Genomic DNA, 22,150 nt, shown 5'->3' on the forward strand with positions numbered 1-22,150 from the left:
CTCTCCTATTTCTATATAATAACTATTGTAATTGTTCTCTTTGTCCCTACGTATTAGTTGCTGTATTGTTGCATTTAGGGTTTAGACCGTGTTTCTTTCTCCTTTTGCTTTTGCTTTCCTTCTCTCTTTAACCATTTTAAGAGTTTCTTTAGTAATCCATTGAGGTCTTTCTCTCTTTTTAATGAGTGGTATTATCTTTTTTCATTCTTCCCTGATAATGTCTCTGACTTCACTCCATAGTTCTTTTGGTTCTCTGTCAATTACGTTTAAAGCCTCAAATCTGTTCCGTATTTGATCTTTATATTCTTCTGGGATGTTATTTAAATTGTATTTTGGCATTATGATTGCTTTGTTGTTCTTCTTTAGCTTTACTCTGATTTTCTATATTACCAGTTCATGATCTGTACTGCAGTCTGCTCCTGGTCTTGTTTTCGCTGAAAGTATGAAACTTCTGCATCTTCTGTTTCCAATTATATAATCAATTTGATTCCTATATTGACCATTTGATGATGTCCATGTGTACAGTCGTCTTTTCAGTTGCTCAAAAAATGTGTTTGCAAGAAACAAGTAACAAATTATTGGCTTCACAGAATTCAATAAGTTTATCTCCTAAGCCCCATTTCCCCACAATTCCTAGTTCTTCTCTTTTCCCTACTTTTGCATCCCAGTCCCCCATGATTATCAGCACATCTTGTTTTGGTGTGTGATCACTTTCTTCAGTGTTCGCTCCCTCTGTTCACTCTCTCTCTGAAAGCTGACTTGCTTATATCTCCTCTACTGTGGACCAGCTGAGACAGCTCCCTCTGTTCTGCTCTGTTAGGAGTCAGGAAACAGAATGAAAGTCCCAGCACACACAGCTGCTGCTTGTTGCCCTCAGCAGTTCTCAGGCCACGCCCTTCAGCCAATAGCAATCAGGCCACACCCCTTCCAATCAAGCTGCCGTGGAGTCCTTCAGAGCACACAGCTTACAGCACACGGCTTCAGAGCACACGGCTTCACAACTCTCTTGGCCTTTTTCTTTTCCTAGCTACAGCTCTGTCAAATTCCTGTTTGCTCTCCCCGTTCGCTCGGTCTCTGAAGGCTGGCTTACTTATATCTCCTCTCCTGTGGACCAGCTGAGAGTCAGTTAGGAGTCAGGAAACAGAATGAAAGTCCCAGCACACACAGCTGCTGCTTATTGCCCTCAGCAGTTCTCAGGCCACTCCCTTAAGCCAATAGCTATCAGGCAATCAAGCTGCCATGGAGTCCTTCAGAGCACATGGCTTACAGCACATGGCTTCACAACTCTCTTGGCCTTTTTCTTTTCCTAGCTGCAGCTCTGCCAAACTCCTGTTTGCTTTCCCTGTTCGCTCGGTCTCTGAAGGCTGGCTTGCTTATATCTCCTCTCCTGTGGACCAGCTGAGACAGCTCCCTCTGCTCTGCTCAGTTAGGAGTCAGGAAGCAGAATGACTGTGATGTTAATGACTGTGCCAAGCTATTGATAATCCTTGAAAAGTTCAATGTCCTCATTGTCAACTTTAAAGTCACATAAATCTTCTGTTGTCATTACTTTAGTCTTCTTGATGTTCAGCTGTAATCCTGCTTGTGTGCTTTCCTCTTTAACTTTCATCAGCATTCATTTGAAATCATGACTGGTTTCTGCTAGTAGTATGGTATTGTCTGCATATCTTAAATTATTAATATTTCTCCCTCCAATCTTCACACCTCCTTCATCTTAATAATAAAAGATTAATAAAAGAATCAGCCATAACTGATAAAAGGCACATTACTAATCTCTCATTTGGGATGTTGGAGGAATCCATTGAAAAAGAACTATCTCCTTCTGTCTGCCAGTTCAATGGCCATTAAGTCAGACTCTTGCTTATAAATTTTTTTTGTCTTAACTCTCTGCAATAAATTTCTTTTTACATTCACACATTATATGTAAATAGATACACAAATTGCTTTGCAATATATATGATTTACATAGTCACTGGTATATATTTATTTTTGCCCCAACAGGTGCCTCATTGCTTTTTTCTAAGTGTTATTTATTTATTTATTACTTGAGTTATATCCCACCCTTCCTCTCGGCAGGAGCCCAGGGTGGCAAAGTTTGTTGAGTTTGTGTAAGTTGTTTGTTGCTAGAATCAACCTGAAGGCACTAAGGTTGCAAGCCTAACTGTGTTTACACAGAAATAAGTCCCAGCGAAATCCCAGATAAGTGGGGTTAGGATTCCAGCCTTAATCATCTTCTTACTGTGGATTTTAAAAACCAATAATAATAATAATAATAAAATTTAATTTATGTGTCGCCTATCTGGCCGATGGCCACTCTAGGCGACGTGCATGTAAACAGTTAAAACACGCGATAAAATACATTAATACAATATATAAACAATACAGCAGCAACAACAATACTAGTGCAGGGTAAGAGGCATTTCAGTCATAGAAGTTAACCCTCCCCGGAAATCCCAAAGGCCTGTTGAAAGAGCCAGGTCTTTAAGGCTTTACGGAATACATTTAGGGAAGAGGCGTGCCGTAGATGTTATTTTCACATAGAAATTAGCTTGAGTGTTATGTTTCAGCAGTCAGACAGACATGAACATTTTCTGAATAAAACTTAGGAAATAAAATATTGCAATTAAAAAAGGACATATATGTGGTTAAATGGCAGGAGTAATTCATATAATCAAGGATACAAAGAACAAAATACCAGTAAGGTGCTAAACCAGGGTTTCCCAACCTTTGGGCCACAGATGTTGCTGGACTACAACTCCCATCAGCCCCATCCAGCATGGCCAATGGTCAGGAATTATGGGAAATGTCCCTCCCTGACTGCCTGAGTGAGTGAGAGAGACAAGACAAAATGAAAAGTTTAGACTGAAATATGAACTGATAGAAAGCCATGCTAAATTCATTTGGGCTTACTTCTAAGTAGGCACTGTTAGAATTGAAGCCATAGATAGCTTTTTGATTGGTCATTAGGTACTTCATTAACTTTGTCCACAAGGTTCTTCATTGTTTTTGTTGCAAAAGACTAACTGGACTGCCACTTCAACAGGGAACTTGCAGGGAAGGTAATTGATTTGCAAGTATCTGCTGATGGCTCAGATACGTGTGCTTATTGTGTGCTATGATGTACATTTAAAATCCTATATTTCTGCATCAGCAATGAAGCAGAAGACTTATGCAAAATAAACTAATTGCAGCAGAATAAAAAATACCAGATAGAATTGCAAATGAGTGTGAAAACAGATTGAGGTGCATTGGTTTTCTCTCATGGTTTTGCAGTTCAGATTGCTGAAATATATGAGCAGGCAGCAACTTCACAATTACAGCATCCATCAGGGGAGACACTCTCAAAGAAAACCGAAGCATATTGGCAGAAGTTCCGGTAAGAGAGGATGTGCAATAGGATGTTCAGTGCTATAAGTCATAACAGTGACTTGTTACTAGGGTTAGGGGTGTGTGTTAGTTTAGGAGAGCAGTAATTAACCACTCATAAGTAGAATAAAGGGTTAATCATGTTTTTGCATAGGTTTGCAATTTCTGTCAGCTTCTCTTTTATTTCCACAACTTCCATAGTGTTACCTTAGTTTATTACTTTTTGCAAAAAAAAGATGCCCCATCTCCAAGAAAAGTACATTTCTGTAATGAAATATTTTCATAAGGTGTCAGACTTAGTTCAGGCTTTTCTGCCATGTAGGTTGATTATGGGCAAAAAACTTGGAGAAGCAGGAATAAGTTAACAGCATTATTTAATTGTTAGTATGGGCAGGAGGATGCTACAAAATTTGTTTAGCAGATGCACTATACTTACAGAGCAATCCAAATGGTGGAGGTCTGGTGGAGGAGGAGCCACCGGAAAGCCCCACGGCATCCACTTGGGAGGCGCCAGCCCGTCTGAACGCTGGCACCTTTGGGAGCCACGTACACAAGCCAGCCTGGAAGTGTCGGCTCCCATGAACAGGCCTCCCGGGGAGTGAGCACTCCCCATGGGCCACCATGGAAGTGTTTTTACTGCGCTGATCTTTTGGCTGGCGGAGATTCCAGGCAGATTGGGAGCAGGGGGAGGGCTCTGAAAGCAAGGAGGATCTTGTGCAAGTTCCCCACACACACAGCTCCATCTCCTCCACACCCCTGGAACACCCCATTTTTGGAGCTTCAACCCGCTTCCGGCACTAGGAGCCTGCCAGTGCAGCCAGGGGTGTGCGGTATCCAACTCTCCCCAGCCCAGTGGAAAGGTGAGTTGGATTGCGCCCTTAACAACACATCATTTGGTGGATTATATTAAAAACATTTGATCTGTGGTGATGGTTTCATACATGCAAAGTTCTCATTTTTTCAACAACACATGGACTTTGCCTGAGCCGCTGCTGAGAGAAGGGCCCAATTAGATGGATGAAACAAAAGTGAAAATAGAGGGTAAGAGCTGGTAATGAATATTTGTGGATAGTCAGTGACTCTTTTGTTTTGGCAGATAGCAGTTGCAGGGGTAACTGAATCAGACTGTGGCACTCTGGGAGAGGGTTTTAATCCTTTCTTCCAATGCTATTTTCCCAATGAAAATTGTTCTGTGCTTCCAACAGCAACTGGGGGGAAGGAGTTTTCATCATACAATCATTCTGGGAAAAGACCACTCCCCATTGTTGTGTTCACAATTCAGATTGCCCCTTCCCCTTTGCCAAAATGAAAAGATTGCAGGGTGGTATTCCTGCTCAGAGTCGACCCATTGAAATAATGAACCTAAGTTAGTCATGTTTAGCTTCAATGGATATACTCAGAGTAGGATTAGCATAAAATGCCACCTACAAATACCATCATCTTCTCTAGTTAAACCCTAAATCACAAGGTTTGATTATGTCAAGGGGGGGGGTTTGCAAAAAATCCAGAGAAACCTAGGTTAAAAAGTCATTTGAAGTAAAAAGTGTTATTGAAGGGGCTGGCAGTGAGTGTTATTCACAGGCGTTATTGTAAACCAGTTGCCCATTGTAGGGCTTTTAAAATGTGAATGTAACATTGTTTATATTTTATTTTGTTTCATTATAATAAGTTCATTATTGTAACAATGAAATACTATCATTGTATAAGATTAATGTCATATTTCAAAAATATCATGTTTTCTCAATGACAACATTTTGTGAACTTTTTCATTTTCCTTCATGCAGGCACGAAGGGGCAGTGGAGGCATCTCTCTGGCAGATGAAGCTGGAACAGACCAGGTAACCGTGTTATTAGCTTAAGGGTCTGATTCAGAAGTCACTAAGTACAAGCTTAGGGGAGCAGGGAGCAAAGGGACAGAATGTTGTTGAGGTCTATAGATCTTGAATCAGGATCTTTATTCTAGTACTGTGCTTATGAAGCCTTTCCTTCAGTATCAATGCCAACGTAGCAGTCTCTCAAACCAAAGTTCCATAATTCCACAAGTAGCAATTGCCCCATCTCTGTCTATGCTCCCAGCACAGGCCCTGCTTCGGAGATAGAATCTGCCTCAGTTCACCATAGAGGAAGGGTGAGGTGTTTCCTCTCCTGTGAGTCAGGTTTTAGCAAAAGCAACAGCAGGGATTCTACTACAGTAATATTATTTTGATCAGAAAATAATCTAAAATCATTGTAGATTTCATCTCTTCCTTTCAATTCAAAACTTTTTAGGCAGGAACTTGAGGATGGAAAGAACTGTCTTATGAATATAAGGAACAGAGTCATCCCCCCATATTTCAAATCAGAATTTGGCATGGAATTTCTGCAAAAGGAGGTAATTGGTTTGTGAAAGCATCTCATCTTCACCATGCAAACTGCTGACAACATTGCCCTTCTTGTTGGAACTTATGGAATTGTGTCTAAGGCAGTAGTGGATAGCACAATGGGGCTGCACTGCTTACCTGACCTCGCTCTGTGTGAGTCACTGCTGCGTACCAGGATGGGGAGGGGTGAGGTCGGCATGGTGCAGATGCACTGGCAAGAACACTGGGTTGGCTCTGCTGGCACATTTGCACCATGCCAATCTTCCCACTGCTTCATCCCTCCCCTTCTCCATCCCAGTATGCAGCAGCACCTTGGCCGGAGGGAGGCCACGTAAGCAATGCAACTCCACCACATTGCCCACTGCTGGTGTAAGGGTTGCTGCCCCTATGCTACAAGTAGAGCTGTTTGCCTCTATGCAAAGAGATGTACAGGCAAGAGCATAGCAGGTGCCTTGGTGAACCCCATGTTAGGATGTCTTAACCCAGAATACTAAACATTCAGGACTGTGAGCATGGAACGTCCATACATGTAAAAAGGCAGCGATCAGTGCTGTTTCTCTTCCGCTGCAGTTCGGTTTCTGCCAAATGCTACGTTATTCATCTCACCATCAGCTATTTAACGTAAGTTACATAGGTTACATAACTATTTCTGTAACTTACATAACTTATATTCATTTCAGTGTAACGGAAATATCAAAACAATGTTAAAAAAGTACTTACGTATAGTTTGTGGACTCAAAAGCAGCAACAATGTCAACAAATACCAGTCATGTTCACTTGACAAATTTCCATTCCTGACTACCAATAAACATTCAAACTGCCGCAATTTCTGCTCACTATTTTGTTTTCATCGGAATTCTCTGGCATCACTACATGTAAGTCCTTTCAGTAACTCCCTACCATTAAGATGTAAGATACTTCCAGAAAGCTATAACCATAAAGTGCTCATTATATGCTGAAATTGTTATGCACTTTTTTTCCAAAGGAAGGAAAATATAATTTCATTCTTTCCACATGTACATAATTGCCTATACATGAGAGTCATTTCTGGTCCCTTGGTCAAGAACCTTGGCTTTCACGTTGCTGTTGGAGGCTTTTATCCTCTACTCCTTATAAATACTGTTGGATCATTTTTAAGGCAGTAGTGCTCATTTAAGCTCTATTTCAGTTGGGTGGTTTTGTAGCTTCCTATGCCTCTGACACAAAACCTTCATATCCACCTTGCATAATATGAGTACATTACTTACATATTTGAAGTAAGAATACATTTTATGGTGATTAAAAATTAAGTTTGCAATTCTTCAGCTCATTCATTGGCAATCATTTATGGCCGAGTAAGATTGTCTTCCAAGATAAGGTCTTTAACAGTGGGTCCATAAGTGACTGTGGAGACCAATTCTGGATCCACACAGCCTCCCACAGTGAGGACATAGGTTTCCAGATGGAAGATGGTCGCGATGAGGATTTGTTTGACGTGCCTTCCACTTAGCTCGTTTGTCCCATTCGCCCTGTATTCATGCTTTTTCGGAGTCCATAGCACCTTTGATAATAGCCAATCTCCATTTGGGATGTTCATGGGCCAAGACTTCCCAGTTCTCGATGCTCATGTTATCTTTTTTTAAGATTCGCTTTAAGAACATCTTTAAACCACTTTTGCTGTCCACTGATACTCTGTTTTCCATCCTTAAGTTGGGAGTAAAGTAGCTGCTTTGGAAGACGGTGATCAGGCATTCGAACAACATGGCCAGTCTAGCGAAGTTGATGTTGAAGGATCATTGTTTCAACACTGGTAGTCTTTGCTTCTTCCAAAATGCTAACATTAGTCTGTCTGTCCTCCCAAGTAATTTGCAGAATTTTCTGGAGGCAGCATTGGTGGAATCTTTCAAGAAGTTGCGAGTGGTGTTTATAAATGGTCCATGTTTCAAGGCATACAGTAAGGTTGGTAGTACAATGGCTTTGTAAATAAGCATTTTGGTCTCCCTGTGAATATCTGATCCTTGAACACTCTAAGCTTCATTCAGGAGAATGCGGCACTCGCAGAGCTCAGACAATGTTGAAGTTCAGCATTGATGTCAGCTTTTACAGAGAGATGGCTGCCAAGATAGGGGAAGTGATCAACGTTCTCCAACGTCACACCATTAAGCTGGATTGATGGCGCTACAGAGGGACTAGTTCGCACCTGTTGATGAAGCACTTTGGTTCTTTTTAATATTAAGTGAGAGCCCAAGCTTTCCTTATGCTTCTGCGAAGACATTTAGGATAGTTTGAAGATCTTTCTCTGAATGTGCAGAGACTACATTATCATTGGCATACTGAAGTTCTATGACAGAGGTTGACGTTACCTTACTTTTTGCTTTCAGCCTACTGAGATTAAAAAGCTTTACATCTGTTTGATATATGATTTCCACACTAGTAGGAATAAGTTTGGAGCAATGACACATCCCTGTTTTACTCCTGATCTGACTCTGAATGGATCGCTCTGAAAGCCATTGTTGTCCAAAATTGTTGCTGTCATGTTGTCATGAAGGAGTCACAAAATATTCACAAATTTATCAGGGCATTCAGTTTTCAGCTACTTACATGCATGTAAGTACATTAAGCTATACCATTTTCTCGTTCTCTCTCTGATATTATATGGAATGAATTTATTGTAAACATCAAGCAAAGTATACTAACAACCAATTTTGATCTATTTTACATATATTTATTACTGTTATTTTGACTGTTTTTATTAGAAACTTAATCTCCTCATTTGTTTTTTCTTTATAAGGTTCCTGATGTTGAAAATCTTTCAAAAATGCTCCCTCCATTTCCAAAGAAAGAACCGTTGTTGGATACAATTATAGAATCCACTGAAAGCAAAACGGCTGAAAGCAGTTTAGGTAATACAATATAATATAAAATGACCCTCTGTCAAATTTGCTATGTTTGGATCCCCATTTTGCCCTCACAGCCTGCAAATCTGGACATGGTGGTGGCAATGTTTGCACGTCCATAGCATTTTCTCCTGTTCCTTGTATGCTGTTGTAGTCACAAGATGGGACATAAGAAGCATCACAAGAAAGAGGCCAGTACCTGTCCCACCAAGAAGAGTCACACACATTTAATTATGTTGATATTACATCAATGATGGACTTAAATGGAGCACATAAACCATATTAATCTCCCCATAATGTATGGACTAATTCCCTTTCTCCTTACAATCACACACCTTTTTGTCATATGATAATGTAGCAGAGCAGGTCCCATAGTAATAAACAACAAGTCAAGAAGTCTCATATCCATTGCCCTGGATTACCATAGCCAGAATGATCCAAAAATGTAGTGGTAAGTGACCCTGTATGCTTCCTGTATTTTATCAGTCTCTCTTCCTGGGGAATTTCTTGTATAACAATGTTCCTGGGGTCTTCTAATCTTCCCAAACATCCTCCTACTTGCACAGTCTCAAAGAATAACATTGGAGAACTATGTGTCTACACCCTGGCAACTCATTTTCATTTCATTTCATTAAATTTCTATACCGCCCCATAGCCGAAGCTCTCTGGGCGGTGCACAACAGTCAACATCAAAAATACAATAGGTCACATATAAAGAGATTTAAAACTTTAAAAATATAAAGATTCCCGGAAGAATCAAGACAGTTTTCAACACATACTAAAATGCTAAAATGCCTGGGAAAAGAGGAAGGTTTTAACCTGGTGCCGAAAAGATAGTAATGTTGGCACCAGGCGTACCTCATCCGGGAGATTGTTCCATAATTCGGGGGCCACCACTGAGAAGGCCCTTTTTCTTGTTACCACCCTCCGAGCTTCCCTACGGGTAGGTACCCGGAGGAGGGTCTTCAATGTAGAGCGTAGTGTACGGGTAGGTTCATATCGGATGAGGCGTGCCACCAGGTATTGTGGTCCCGCACCTTATAAGGCTTTATAGGTTAAAACCAGCACCTGGCCCGGAAACATATAGGCAGCCAATGCAAGCGAGCCAGGATCGGTGTTATATGATCGGAACGCCTAGTCCCTGTTATCAATCTGGCCGCTGCATTTTGTACAAGCTGCAGTTTCCGGACCATCTTCGAAGGCAGCCCCATGTAGAGCGCATTGCAGTAATCTAATTTCGAGGTTACCAGAGCATGGACAACCGAAGCAAGGTTCTCTCTATCCAGATAGGGGTGTAGCTGGGCCACCAACCGGAGTTGGTAAAAAGTATTCCGTGCCACCGAGGCTACCTGAGCCTCAAGTGACAGGGATGGTTCTAAAAGAACTCCCAAGCTACGAACCTGCTCCTTCAGGGGGAGTGCAACCCCATCCAGAACAGGTCGAACATCCACCATCCTGTCAGGAGAAGCACCCACTAACAGCACTTCAGTCTTGTCTGGATTGAGCCTCAGTTTATTAGCTCTCATCCAGTCCATTGTCGCAGTCAGGCATTGGTTCAGCATATCGACAGCTTCACCTGAGAAAGATGAAAAGGAGTAGAGTTGCGTGTCATCAGCATATTGATGGCAACGCACCCCAAAACTCCTGATGAACGCACCCAGCGGCTTCATATAGATATTAAAAAGCATGGGGGACAGAACTGACCCCTGTGGAACCCCATACTGGAGAGCCCAGGGTGCCGAGCAATGTTCCCCAAGCACTACCTTTTGGAGACGGCCCGCCAAGTAGGAGCGGAACCACTGCCAAGCAGTACCACCAACTCCCAAATCAGCGAGTCTCCCCAAAAGGATAGCATGGTCAATGGTATCAAAAGCCGCTGAGAGATCAAGGAGAATCAACAGAGTCACACTCCCCCTGTCTCTCTCCTGACAAACTCAGCTTGTGGGGTGATGCAAGGCACTTTTTCTATCTCCAGTGCTGTTTAGCATCTATATGAAGCCATTCGGAGCAGGCACTAGGAGATCAGGGGCACAGTGTCATCAGTATGCTGGTGACATCCAGCTCTGTTTATCCATTAAATCTGAGTCAGGAGAGGCCATGTACAAGCTGAACTGGTGCTTGGATGCAGTGGCTGGCTGAATGAAGGCCAATAAGTGGAGCTGAATCCTGTGAAGACAGAGACACTGTGGGTGGGTGGTTCCAAGGTCTGAGAATTGAGAAAATTGAGAGCCCTGTTGGATCAGATGAAATACCTGTCTGGTCCAGCATTCTGTTTTCCCATCAGCCAGTCAGATGTCTATGGGAAGCCTGCAAGAAGGATTTGAGTGCAACAGTGCTCTCCCCACTTGCGATTCACTACAACTGGTATTCAGAGGCATCCTGCCTCTGACAGTGAAGGTAGAACATAGCCATCGTGGCTGGTAGCCATTGATAGCCTTCATTCTCAATTAATTTGTCTAATCTTTTAAAGCCATCCAAGTTGGTGGCCATCTCTAGTTCTTGTGAGAGTTATTTCCCTAGTTTAACTCTGCGCTGTGTGAAGAAGTTCTTTCTTTTGGATGTCCCCAATCTGCCAGCATTCAGATTCTTTGGATGTCCCCAGGTTCTAGTATTATAAGGGAGAAAAACATCACCCTATCCACTTTCTCTAAACCATGCATAGTTTTATACACAGTATAGGGGAGCTCTTGGAACCATCTTTGTCCATGAAGGCCTAGCACCTAGCACCAGCTTTGGCTGGTATGTCAACTGCACCCTTTCCTGGATAGAGACAGTTTGGCCGTTGTGGCTCATGTGGTGGAACCTCACATTTAGACTATTGTAGTGCACTGTATGTGGGTCTTCTATTATGGCTGGTCTGGAGGTTTCAGTTGGGAAAGAATGCCGTGACCCAGGTAGTGAGTGGTGCCCTTTGTCAGGCACACGTCATGCCTGTGTTAAGGGATCTGCCCTGGCTGCCTATTAGCTACCAAACTAGTATTAATAATGATTTTATCTTATTTATTACATTTCTATCCCACCTTTACTTCAAGATGATCCAGGTGGAATACATGGTTCTCCCCTTCCTCATTTAATCCTCACAACAACTCTATGAGGTAGGTTAGGATGCGAGGCAGTGAGCTTCATGGCTGAGTGGGGATTTGAACCCTGGTCTCCCAGGTCATAGTCCAAGATTCTAACTATATGAACAACTCTAGACCCAGCTACCTGAAAGGTTGACTTCTCCATTAAGATTAACAAATGGAAGCCAGTTAATCTTGCCATGACCTAATGATTATCAGCTTGTGGTGACATGGAGGTGGACTTTTTCACTGATGGCACTGGTGTTATGGATTGCACTCCCTACTGAAATACAAGAAGTGCCATCATTCCACTAGCCTTTGACGACATACCTGTTTCCCCAGGCATTCCCTTGATCTCTGGACCTCAATCTCTCGATTTAATTTCTGTGTTGTTTTAATGGGATTGAGTTATTGCGTAATTTAACTACAGATGTTCATAGTTTAATATTTTAATGGAATTGTTTTATTGTGTATTTAAATTATGAATGTTTATATTTTAATGCGTGTGTAATAGATTTTTATAATTGAAAACTGCTTAGTAACCTATTTTGGCTTAGGTGAGATGTGCACACACACACACACAAAACCATACATACATAAATTATTAACAATAATAATTGGCAAAGTCTCCATGTTCTCATGCACATCCGTATTGAAAGGAATGGGAACTATTAGCCATGTTATTGTGTAGCTCCCATTAATTTCAATGGGAAGTGCTCAGAAGAACTTCTCAAGGGATTTTACCCTATGCTTGTAGTGTATACTGTAATTTAATGATTATATTTCTCTAGAAACTCAAGAACACTTGGCCAGAAGCTGCAAGCATTCTGGAGATTTGCTCCTTAATTCATCAGTTTATTCTTCAGTCTGTGCTGAAATCTTTCCCGATTTCTCTGCAACAGGTAAAGCATTTCAGCAGGTTGGTTGGGAAAGAAAGTCTTAAATTGGACTTAATAAAAGTTGTGGCAGCAGTCAAGAATCAGCAGATTTACATAGTGACTCAGGGATAGACCAACAAACCTTTAGTGACAAGTAGCCAAAGAGGGTCTGCTATAGAAAACCATCACCTAATCTCTTTCCACATAGTAGAGAATATCATGTGCTTCTGTTTCTGCTGTTGGAACACTGAGAAGATCTGGGGGCAGCACTACTGCTAGTTTCCTTCGGATGGTAAAGCAGTGGAGACTTAAAGTGGCTTAGTAATATGTACTCTATTTACAAATATGCACTTATTTATTTATTTTCTATCCCACCCTTCCTTCAGAAGGAGCCTAGGGTAGTAGGGTAGGGTAGGGTGCTTTAAAAGCATTTTTAAAAAACCATATACCCTCACAATTTGTAATTGCAAGGTTGCCAGGAACATTATATTTTAGCTATCAATTATCTGGGAGAGCAGGACTGTCTTTAAATTCTCCTGAATGAGGGAGGAGACACACTTCAACAGGGAGGGCATTCCACAAAGAGGAAAGGGCTGCCAAGAGGGTCATGTTGCAAGCCAGCACCAACCAGGCAACACCCAGCAGTAACATCACCAAAAAGGGCCTCCCCTTCTGATCACAATGTCCAAGGTGGGTGATATTAGGGATATAGATATTGGGAGCAAGGGTACATCTGGAAACCAGAAGATCCACTACCCCTCAATAGATCCAGGGAGAGATTGAGAACTTGTCAGGGTCATAGAATTATGGGTAGTTCAGAATAAGTATCGAGAGAAATTGAAGGAGCCAATGTTTACAGGCTAGCAAGATTGCTCTTAAGAAAGGACCTATCTGAAACATAGGATCGCACTGTAAGAGCACTATATAAATGTTAAGTATTGGTATCCGCATGTTATTTCAGAGGTGAGTTTTTTGCCAAATTAAAAAAACATTCATGCCTTCTGCAATTCTGTCAAGCTTGGTGTTATGACTACTAATCCTTTTGGATCAAAGATTTTGTTTCTAAATTTTATTTTATGGGTTTGTTTTGGGGGGGTTTTAAAGATGTATTCCCATTCCCAGAAAAATAAAAATGTTTATTCTGGATCTTCAATGCACATTCATTCTTGAAAGATGATAGTATGAAGAAGAAAACTAGGGGAGAGGGAGAGAGCTTTAACTATCCAATAACAGCATGGGAATGAAATTTAATTCACTCTGAGTGAAAACAAATGAAAGGTTTGTGGAAAAGACAGCCCACTTTTAATGTCAAACTAGACATTACAGAAAGCAGATCAGCATACTTAAACCTAGATCTGTTCCATTCAGGTGGAAAGGAGGTGGGAGTCTGATTTAAGAGGTGTGGAGATGACATGATGATACACTGTCCCTCCGATCAGCCACTTGCCTTTCCTGAGTCTATCGCCTTAGGCACTTTTGTCCTCAGCCAAGCTCAGATACCAAAAGTAAGATTAGATGGGAGAAAAGTTCTTGGAAGGAGAGCCTATGGGAAAATAAGTAGTTCCTCCAGGGAAAACTTCGCTTCACTAATCCATGTTCCCCTCTTGCTCTACAAATTGGACCCCATATACCCATCCTTCCCTTTATTCACAATTATTGGACACACCCTGGTTTAAACAAACAGGTCTGCTGATACCACATTTAGAGCTTCACCCTTAAAGGAACAATTTAAGATACCTGAGACTTTCCTATAAGGGATACCTCCCAGAAAGGATCAAAAGGCAAGTAGGCTGGAATTTGAACAGATTTTTTGCAAACTTACGGTGCATGCAGAGCTCAGAAAAGTTACTTTTTTTAAACTACAACTCCCATCAGCCCCAGCCAGCATGGCCACTGGATTAGGCTGATGGGAGTTGTAGTCCAAAAAAGTAACTTTTCCAAGCTCTGGGTGCATGCATTTCAATAAAGAAAAAGAACCAATAGCAAGGAAAATACCCCAAGTACTATCTCCCAATTAACTCCACAAGAATTGTAGCGCTCGACTTGTGCAAAGTCTGCAATCAGCCTTGCAGCTCTTTTTGTTTTCAACAGAAGTAGTTGAGAATAGACTGGAGATGTTTTTCCAGCCAAAACTCCAGTCTCTTCTGGTAGACGCTGCAGGATCCCCAAGGAAAGAGAAAGTGAAATTGCCCTCGTCCATCCAGAGAGTCAGGCCACAATATGTACCTAGACAAAAGGTAAGCAATGTCATCCACCCACTGTTCCATCATTTCTGCCCTGAACCATGAATTCAAACTATGGGAATATATCTTCATCATATTTCTAATTGTTCTGTTTCTTGAAAGACTTCCTTTTTTTCTTTTAAAGTTTGTCATGGATCAGAGTGGTATGACAGATGCATCATTGCATCATCTACTATTATATCTATTCACAGGCTTTGCCTGCTTTTATAAGGCTTAAAACCTGCACAGTCCCTTTAACCAAAGATAATAGTGGGACAAACTAAAACAGTGGCTCTACCATGCCACCTTCAGCATTTAAAAAAAATACTGTTTGCCTTCATCCTTGCATTTCCCATTGAGTAATAACATCTCCAACATATCAAAGCATCTAGGATTGTGAATTCCTAGAAATAGCTGCTAGCACCAAACAGGTGCGCAGGGAGGGGCCATATTTCAGTGGGAGAGCACATGCTTTGGGGTGGAAGGTTCCAGCTTCAGTCTCTGGTATCTCCAATTAAAAGATCTTGGATAATATGGTGAGAAAGACCTCTCTGTACAAGAAATGTTGAAAAGCTACTGCCAATCAGAATAGACAGTACTAAGCTGCAAGGATAATGGCCTGACTTAGTATAAGGCAGCTTCATGTCTTCATAGATGCTGCTCTACATGAGTGGTTGATGTTAATTTGCTGCAATCTCTGTGTCCACTGACTCCGAAGACAAAGGGCTGAATTTACATGGCTAGATTTTTTTTCCAGTCTGAAATCATTATGAATTGACTTATTCAATGAATCTGTCTGAATTAGCCTCTTGAATGGACCCATGCATTTCTAGATCACAGGCCATCAGTTCTAGGTTAGCACATGCAAATCATTTACAAATTCAACTTGTATTATTTCTACGCAACAAAACTGTCATATTGCTTAGATTGCATGCCATTTCTATAACATTGTAGGTACCTAGGCTGGCGTCATTAGTTGGCATGGTTGGAAACCTGCCCAAGGCCTGGGGGCTTCGAAGGGTCCATTGCTGACCCCCCTCCCCACATACTGTTGGGCCCCCTGCCAGCAGAGTTATGCTGTCACCAATGTCAGTCACTCAGCTCACATGTCTACCCATTGGCCACTGGCAGCAGCACTTATGGGAACTGAGCTGGCGCTTGGCTCTGTTCTGTGGGTGATGGCCACCATATTAGATTCCCCAAGATGCAATACCCAATATTTGGCATTGTATCTTGTGGCATCGAACTGTGTGGCCATCGCCCAGAGCACTGAACCAATTACCAGCTTGGCTCTTACAACAAGTGCTGCTGCCCACCACCACCGAGAAACACTTCTGTGTGGAGAAAGGGGCTGAAGTGAATGACTGGCAGTGGCAGCTGCACAAGTGGAGACTCTGGAGAGGCACTAAGCAAAGGCCCATTGGCAGCACTATGTCCAGGGCTCCTTGACTTGTGACGCAGGCAGTGTGGGGCGCCTGAGATATGGGTTGGGAACACAGAGCTGCAGTTCACTGTTACAGTGTCAACCAACTGCTGTGACTGGAGGATTGCTTGATAATGGGTAGCTCATATAATGCATTAAATGACTTTTCCCATTGCCAGCTTGCCTTCAAATTAGGAGTAGATCCTATGTTTGGCCTTCCTAATCATTCCCTCTCATTCATCAAGGGTGAAGATCCTGTTTCTGGCAAAGTTCATACATGCTCTGTTGCAGCAGCTTCACAACTGTCAGGCTTTCTTCTCATTCCACCTAAGGTGTCATTTGGAGTTCTCAAAGAGGGCTGCTCTTATGCAGCTGCAGTGGCCTTGAAGAATGTTGGAACTCATTTCTGCAGGTTTGCGTAATAATTAATGTAAAATATTTAAATAGTAGGACCTTTATTACGTCAACCAAAATATCACAAAAACAGTGTGCAAGCTTTCAGGTTTTCTGAACTCTTCATAGTGGTAAACATAGCAATGGAAGGTGGGAAAGGAAAAAAATTGGCTGATGTTGAAGCCATAGAGTCTGCATCTGGTCACAGCCTAAGATGGAATGGGGGACAGGAGTAGTAGACGTTCAAATGAGGCCTACTGGGAGCTAGAAGCATAACAGCTGGTCCCGTATCTCAGGAACCATAAAAACTGGCTATTACTTGGGATGAAAACAGAGGGCAGAGAACTCTTCCGTGTGAGACACACAGGTGTTTTGGTAGGTAGAAAATGGGAATTAACAGAAATTATATAGTTGGCTTTTATTTATCTAGCAAACTGCCTAAAAGCCACTTTTTCTAATGTAGGCAGATTCTGTCTCAAGCCCATTACTTATGGGAATGTTGTAAGGGTTGCAGTATATTTGAGTTTTGCACCCGAACATGCTATGTAAATGTTATCTTAAGTATTATTATTATTAAATTATTGTAGCAGATGTAATGCACCCACATTGTTAGTTTGAGCAACAGCCACCGAGTGCTCCTCCCTAGATTTTTGGCAGTGAGGCTGAAGCATTGGTTAATGTCCTCCAATAAGCAGGCTTCAGAAGCAACAGCTGGAGTTAGAGAAGAATATTGTGAAAAGGGGAAAAAGAAAAATCTTTAGAGTAGCATGCCTGACACAGTTGAAAAATAAAGAAGCTATAGATCTTGGATATCTGTCCTCTGGATCATTACCGTAACCCCCTGGGCTGTCCCAGTGTCCCATCAAAACAGCATTGTCTTCCTTACCTACAGCTGCATACAAGTCAGTCTGTATTTCAGAAGCTGCTTATGCTGCCAATGTTGTTTTTGACACAACTAAAAAAATCAATACTGTAAACAAAAGCACAACTTCAGCACACCATTTTTGTCGCTAATCAAGGACAATTGGTTGATATTTCTTCAGGAGGAGCAAATTGGTGGGAGATATTTTCCAAATGGCTACTGTCTCTGCAGGGTGGAGTCTGAAAAACTAGGTCTGGATGGTAAAAGAGCAAGCAGTTTGCAGTTTGAATTTGGGCATAAACTACTGTCTGTTTGGACTGGGAGGTCCATGTTGCTATTTGAGGACTCTAATGCAGGATTAGCACCTCTGCTACATGTAGCATCCAATATGTTCTGCTTGTATACATTAGGGCCCCACTCATATGTGGGTTACGTTCCAGACCCCCGCCTAAAAGCAGAACTCCATCAGTAAAATGGCACCCGACGCCCAAAAAACGCCGTAACAGCGGAACAAGTGCCGTATGAATGGGGCCTTACTCTAATTGGAAACCACCGTATTAGTGGAATGCCGAAAAGCGGGGCCCTACTTTATTTCTAAACTAAAGATACTGTATATTTTTGTTTAACTTTGTTGGTTTGATTCTATTGTTTTATTGTATTTATATATTCCTGATTGCTTTATTTTATGTACACCGCCCAGAGAGCCCTTGGGCTTAGGGCGGTATATAAATTAAATTAAATAAATAAATAAAAAATAAATAAATAAAAAAATAACAGTGCAGTTCTATACATGTCTTCTCAGAAGTCAGCCACATTGAGTTTAATGGGCAAGTGTGTATAAGATTGCAGTCTCCAGAACTCTTTCATCCAAAGGAAATAGCCCTTAGCCTTGGACTGCTTTCGTGCTTGGGGATTAGGGAGCATGTGGCAATACAAACAGTAACTATGATATCCAGCATGATATCCAGCTTAGTCATCATACTCTGAATAGACACATGGAAATTATGAACTATGACTAAAGTTGGATATCATCCATTGTTATTGTTAGGGATAAGCACTGCTTTTGTGTCTTCTAGCCATATTTCTTTCTTTGCTTCTACTTATTAAGTAGAGCACCCAGAATCTGCTACAAAATGAAAAAGGGGTGCTAAAATATCTTGGCAATCATGAGAACAAAAGATATTATGGATGTGCTACTTTCTTACTCCCTGGCTCAATGAGTCCCAACCAACAAGCTAAATCTTCCTGTTTCTTGACAGGTTTCGGGTGAAACAACCACCACCCCGCACTGGATTACGAGTGACCTACACCCCAGGCCCTGTAAGTCATAGTGTGTCCAGTTTGGTTGCCCAGTGTTTTTTCATGTAATAGAATCCTTTGAGGGAGGAGCTTTCAGTATCGCAGTGGTAGAAGCTTTCTGATAAAGGCATTAGTATTTCATAGTGTCAGCTCTCATGACCCTGACACAGTCCAATACAAATCTGATTTACTGCCCACGAGAGGCAGGGACATATGGCAGTCCCCCAAGCTCTTTCTCCAGTTTCTTTTCTCTGCTTCACCTAGGAAGAACAGCTTATTTCTCTCTCAACTCTCTTGCTTAAGATTTTTCTGATCTCTCATCAGCTTATTTAAGTTATTTTCCTCTAGATCTGCAGCTCTTCAATTTTCTCCTCCATTAAAAAAAGAATCTTATTTTCTGACTCTCCTCCCCCACCCTCCTCCAACTATTGGGAAATTTCAGGATCAGGAGGATATACAAACCTTTGAGCATGTGAAAGTAAAAGTTGAAGGAAGTACATCTATTTATCAATACCTACAAATTAGATCCTTTCTGAATAAAATAAGAGAAGTCTAACACGTGTCCTGGGGATGCATGATTTTTGCCAACAAGACTACCATGGTACAGGCCTTTGAGATATGTGTCCCAACCCTCTCCAACAGAGGTCCTATCACTTTGGTTGAAGGTGCAAACCTGAGGTTCATTGGCGTGTTCTCACCACATGAACCAAGGGGAGATGTCTAACTTTGCTCATTGCAGATGATCCTCTGTCTTTTCCAGATAGCTGCTGGGCTGCAAACCGAGCTGGAAATAGAGATTTATGCTATGGCTATTGGAGTGGAAGGCGATGAGGGCTCGGGTGAAGTTTTCCATCAGATTGAAATTTACACAGAAACAGAAACTCTCTTCCTACCTGTGGAAGCAAATATCCTTTATGGCTTTTCTCTATCACTATAATTCATGCAGGACAAAGCAGTGGCCTTCACTCAACTGGCAGCGACAAAGAAATCCCACCTCTCTTTGATCCGTTTATTTTATTTCTAAGACTTATGTACCACCTTTCAAGGTAAATCCTTCCCATAAATATCAAATGAAACACAATAGAAAACTAAAAAACAGCAACAGTTAATACAATACAGATCCCCAAATACTAAAAAAAGCAGTTTGAAATGTTAAAAAAAGTTTTCAAGGTTCTTTTAAAAGCCAATAAAGTTAGGCACATATTTCCCATCACCCACTTGAGTCCCTTAAATAGAACTGAAGAGAAGTGTTCGCACAAGCCAAGTTGTAATCTACTCTATTCCCAAACACTAAAACAACATTGGAAGCCATTATATAATAAATGCTAAAATATTTGTTTTATAAGGCCATCCTGTAGTCCTGCTGCACTTTCAGGATCCTACGTATTCCCAGAAAAAAACAGAACCACTGTAAAATACAGGAAAAACAAATCTCACAGCATCCATGACAATGCCGCTGAAAACACATCAATAATCATAGAATAATAAAGAGTTAGAAGCTCTTGGAGCTCATCTAGTCATCTGCCTGCATTTACAATGCAGGATCCCTGCTAGATGGCTGTCCAGCTTCTGTTTAAATAATTCCAGGGAAAGAGAGCCTACCACCTCCTGGGTCAGTGTGTTCAACTATAATGGACTGTAGCTGTAATCTAATATTCAGCTAAAATCTGCTTCCCTGCAACTGCTACCCCTCCTCCATGTTCTGGATGACAGTCCTAAAGATATTTCAAGACTGCTGCCATGTCTTTGTTTAATGTTGTTATTATTATTTATTATTATTATTATTTATTGCACTTTTAAACCGCCCTTTAGCAACAGGCTGTCAGGGCGGTGTACAACAGAATGTTCTCTTCTCTTAGCTGAGCATGCTCAACCATTCTTCATAGGACTTGGTTTCTAGACCCCCCTCATCATCCTGATCACCCTCTTCTGGTCATGCTCCAGTTGTTGGTCAATATCTATCCAAAATGTGTTAGTGAGATGGGAGTGGACCTTGCTAGCAGGCAAAATGTGCTATAACTCCCTAATGCACTGAACCATAAGATCAAAAGGTAGTGAGATTGGCAACTTCTTATAACACCGAATATTGCGAGTAATGCTAATGGTAGCATTGTCCTGCCCACATTTTACCATCTTGTCAACAAGTATAACATAGGAGGCTTTGCCAAATGTTTTGCTGAAATCAAGATATATGTCTTGTTTGGAGTTGGTAGTATGACCTAGCATGCATAGTGAAAGTTACTGTAAGGCACAGACTTATCCATTGAAGAGTCTATATGGCATTAAAAGAAGTTTAAAAATGGCAAAACTTAAGAAAAATGATGCAAACTTTTTATACATGTCCCTGAACTATTATGTTAGTCGGGCCAGGACGGTTTTCTGCATATTCAGCTGCAGAAAATAGTCCTGTGTTTACTCCATTGGGGACAAGATAGTGTCAAAAACGTATTATCTCAGATAAAGTAGATGGAGATCAATCCATAAACACTCCTCTAGTCCAAGAGGAAGGGGGGTTTTTTAGGCACAGAAAAGCGCTCTTGAAATCTCCTAGCTCTGTCTTTTTATAGGCAGAAGTAGTTGCACAGGAAAAGGAACAATTCTTGGTTTTAGTCGGCCAGATTTGTACCAGCCAATAAGAGATGGTGACATCATTCACAGGTCTGCTTTACAGAAAACTGAGCAATCAGATATGCTTAATGGCCTCATAGCAGGGAGACAGTTCATCCCAACCAATATTTAGCTAATAGGATAATAAGGGGTGGAGCAGGGGGATTTTAGAGGTGTCTGCCAAGTGCCAGACTTTGGTTAACTTGCAAAAAGAATGGCACATACCCACATCCAAGCAAACTGTGTTTCCTAGGAGATTTTTTGGGGCCTCAGAAATACAGAGAAGATTACGTTTCTTGACCAAACTTTTAAGAATCCAGCCAATTGGCTCAAGAGTCATTCCTGCATTTGTGCCTTGTCCAGGTCAGATGAAGGTGGGAGTACATGATAGACACAGGCTAGGGAGTGACCTTACTAAGCAAGACCAAGGGACTCCTTTACACTGGAATAACCACTGAGTATTACTCAGACAATAGCAACAGGTGTCAAAGCCAACAGGCCACAAGAAACCACTAGATACAAATGAGGAATAGGGTGGCATCTGTGCCCTTCCCTGTCCTCATTTTAGGAACTTAGAAGGCTTGTCCTCACATTACTGCTCTTCATCATCTATTGGAGAGTAAGAATATTGCGGGGGTTGGGGGACAACTTTATATTCCACTGATGAACTAACCTTGTTCTTCCCTGCTAAACTCTATTTAAAGAGTATTGGCTCTTTTCTACTGAATCAGCCTCATCATCTTTCTGTTCTCTCTAAGCTTTTTGTGTCACCACAAATTGAAGTGCCACTTAGAATCTAGTG

General features: G+C 41.5%; 1 protein-coding gene across 2 annotated transcripts in view; it reads left to right on the plus strand.

The window, feature by feature from the left end:
• SPAG17 (sperm associated antigen 17) overlaps positions 1–22,150 on the plus strand; it is a 206,556-nt gene that overhangs the window by 179,123 nt on the left and 5,283 nt on the right. Inside the window, exons 39-47 of one of the 2 annotated variants that reach the window (XM_061637825.1) lie at positions 3,274–3,376; positions 5,151–5,204; positions 5,635–5,737; positions 8,497–8,608; positions 12,456–12,566; positions 14,634–14,779; positions 16,433–16,599; positions 18,702–18,762; positions 19,502–19,646. In XM_061637825.1, coding sequence (XP_061493809.1) covers positions 3,274–3,376; positions 5,151–5,204; positions 5,635–5,737; positions 8,497–8,608; positions 12,456–12,566; positions 14,634–14,779; positions 16,433–16,599; positions 18,702–18,762; positions 19,502–19,646 — 1,002 coding nt within the window. The remainder of the gene's footprint in view (positions 1–3,273; positions 3,377–5,150; positions 5,205–5,634; positions 5,738–8,496; positions 8,609–12,455; positions 12,567–14,633; positions 14,780–16,432; positions 16,600–18,701; positions 18,763–19,501; positions 19,647–22,150) is intronic. The other variant, XM_061637834.1, reaches the window with a different exon arrangement.

The sequence above is a fragment of the Rhineura floridana genome, chromosome 1, assembly GCF_030035675.1.
Source record: "Rhineura floridana isolate rRhiFlo1 chromosome 1, rRhiFlo1.hap2, whole genome shotgun sequence".
NCBI lineage: Eukaryota > Metazoa > Chordata > Lepidosauria > Squamata > Rhineuridae > Rhineura > Rhineura floridana.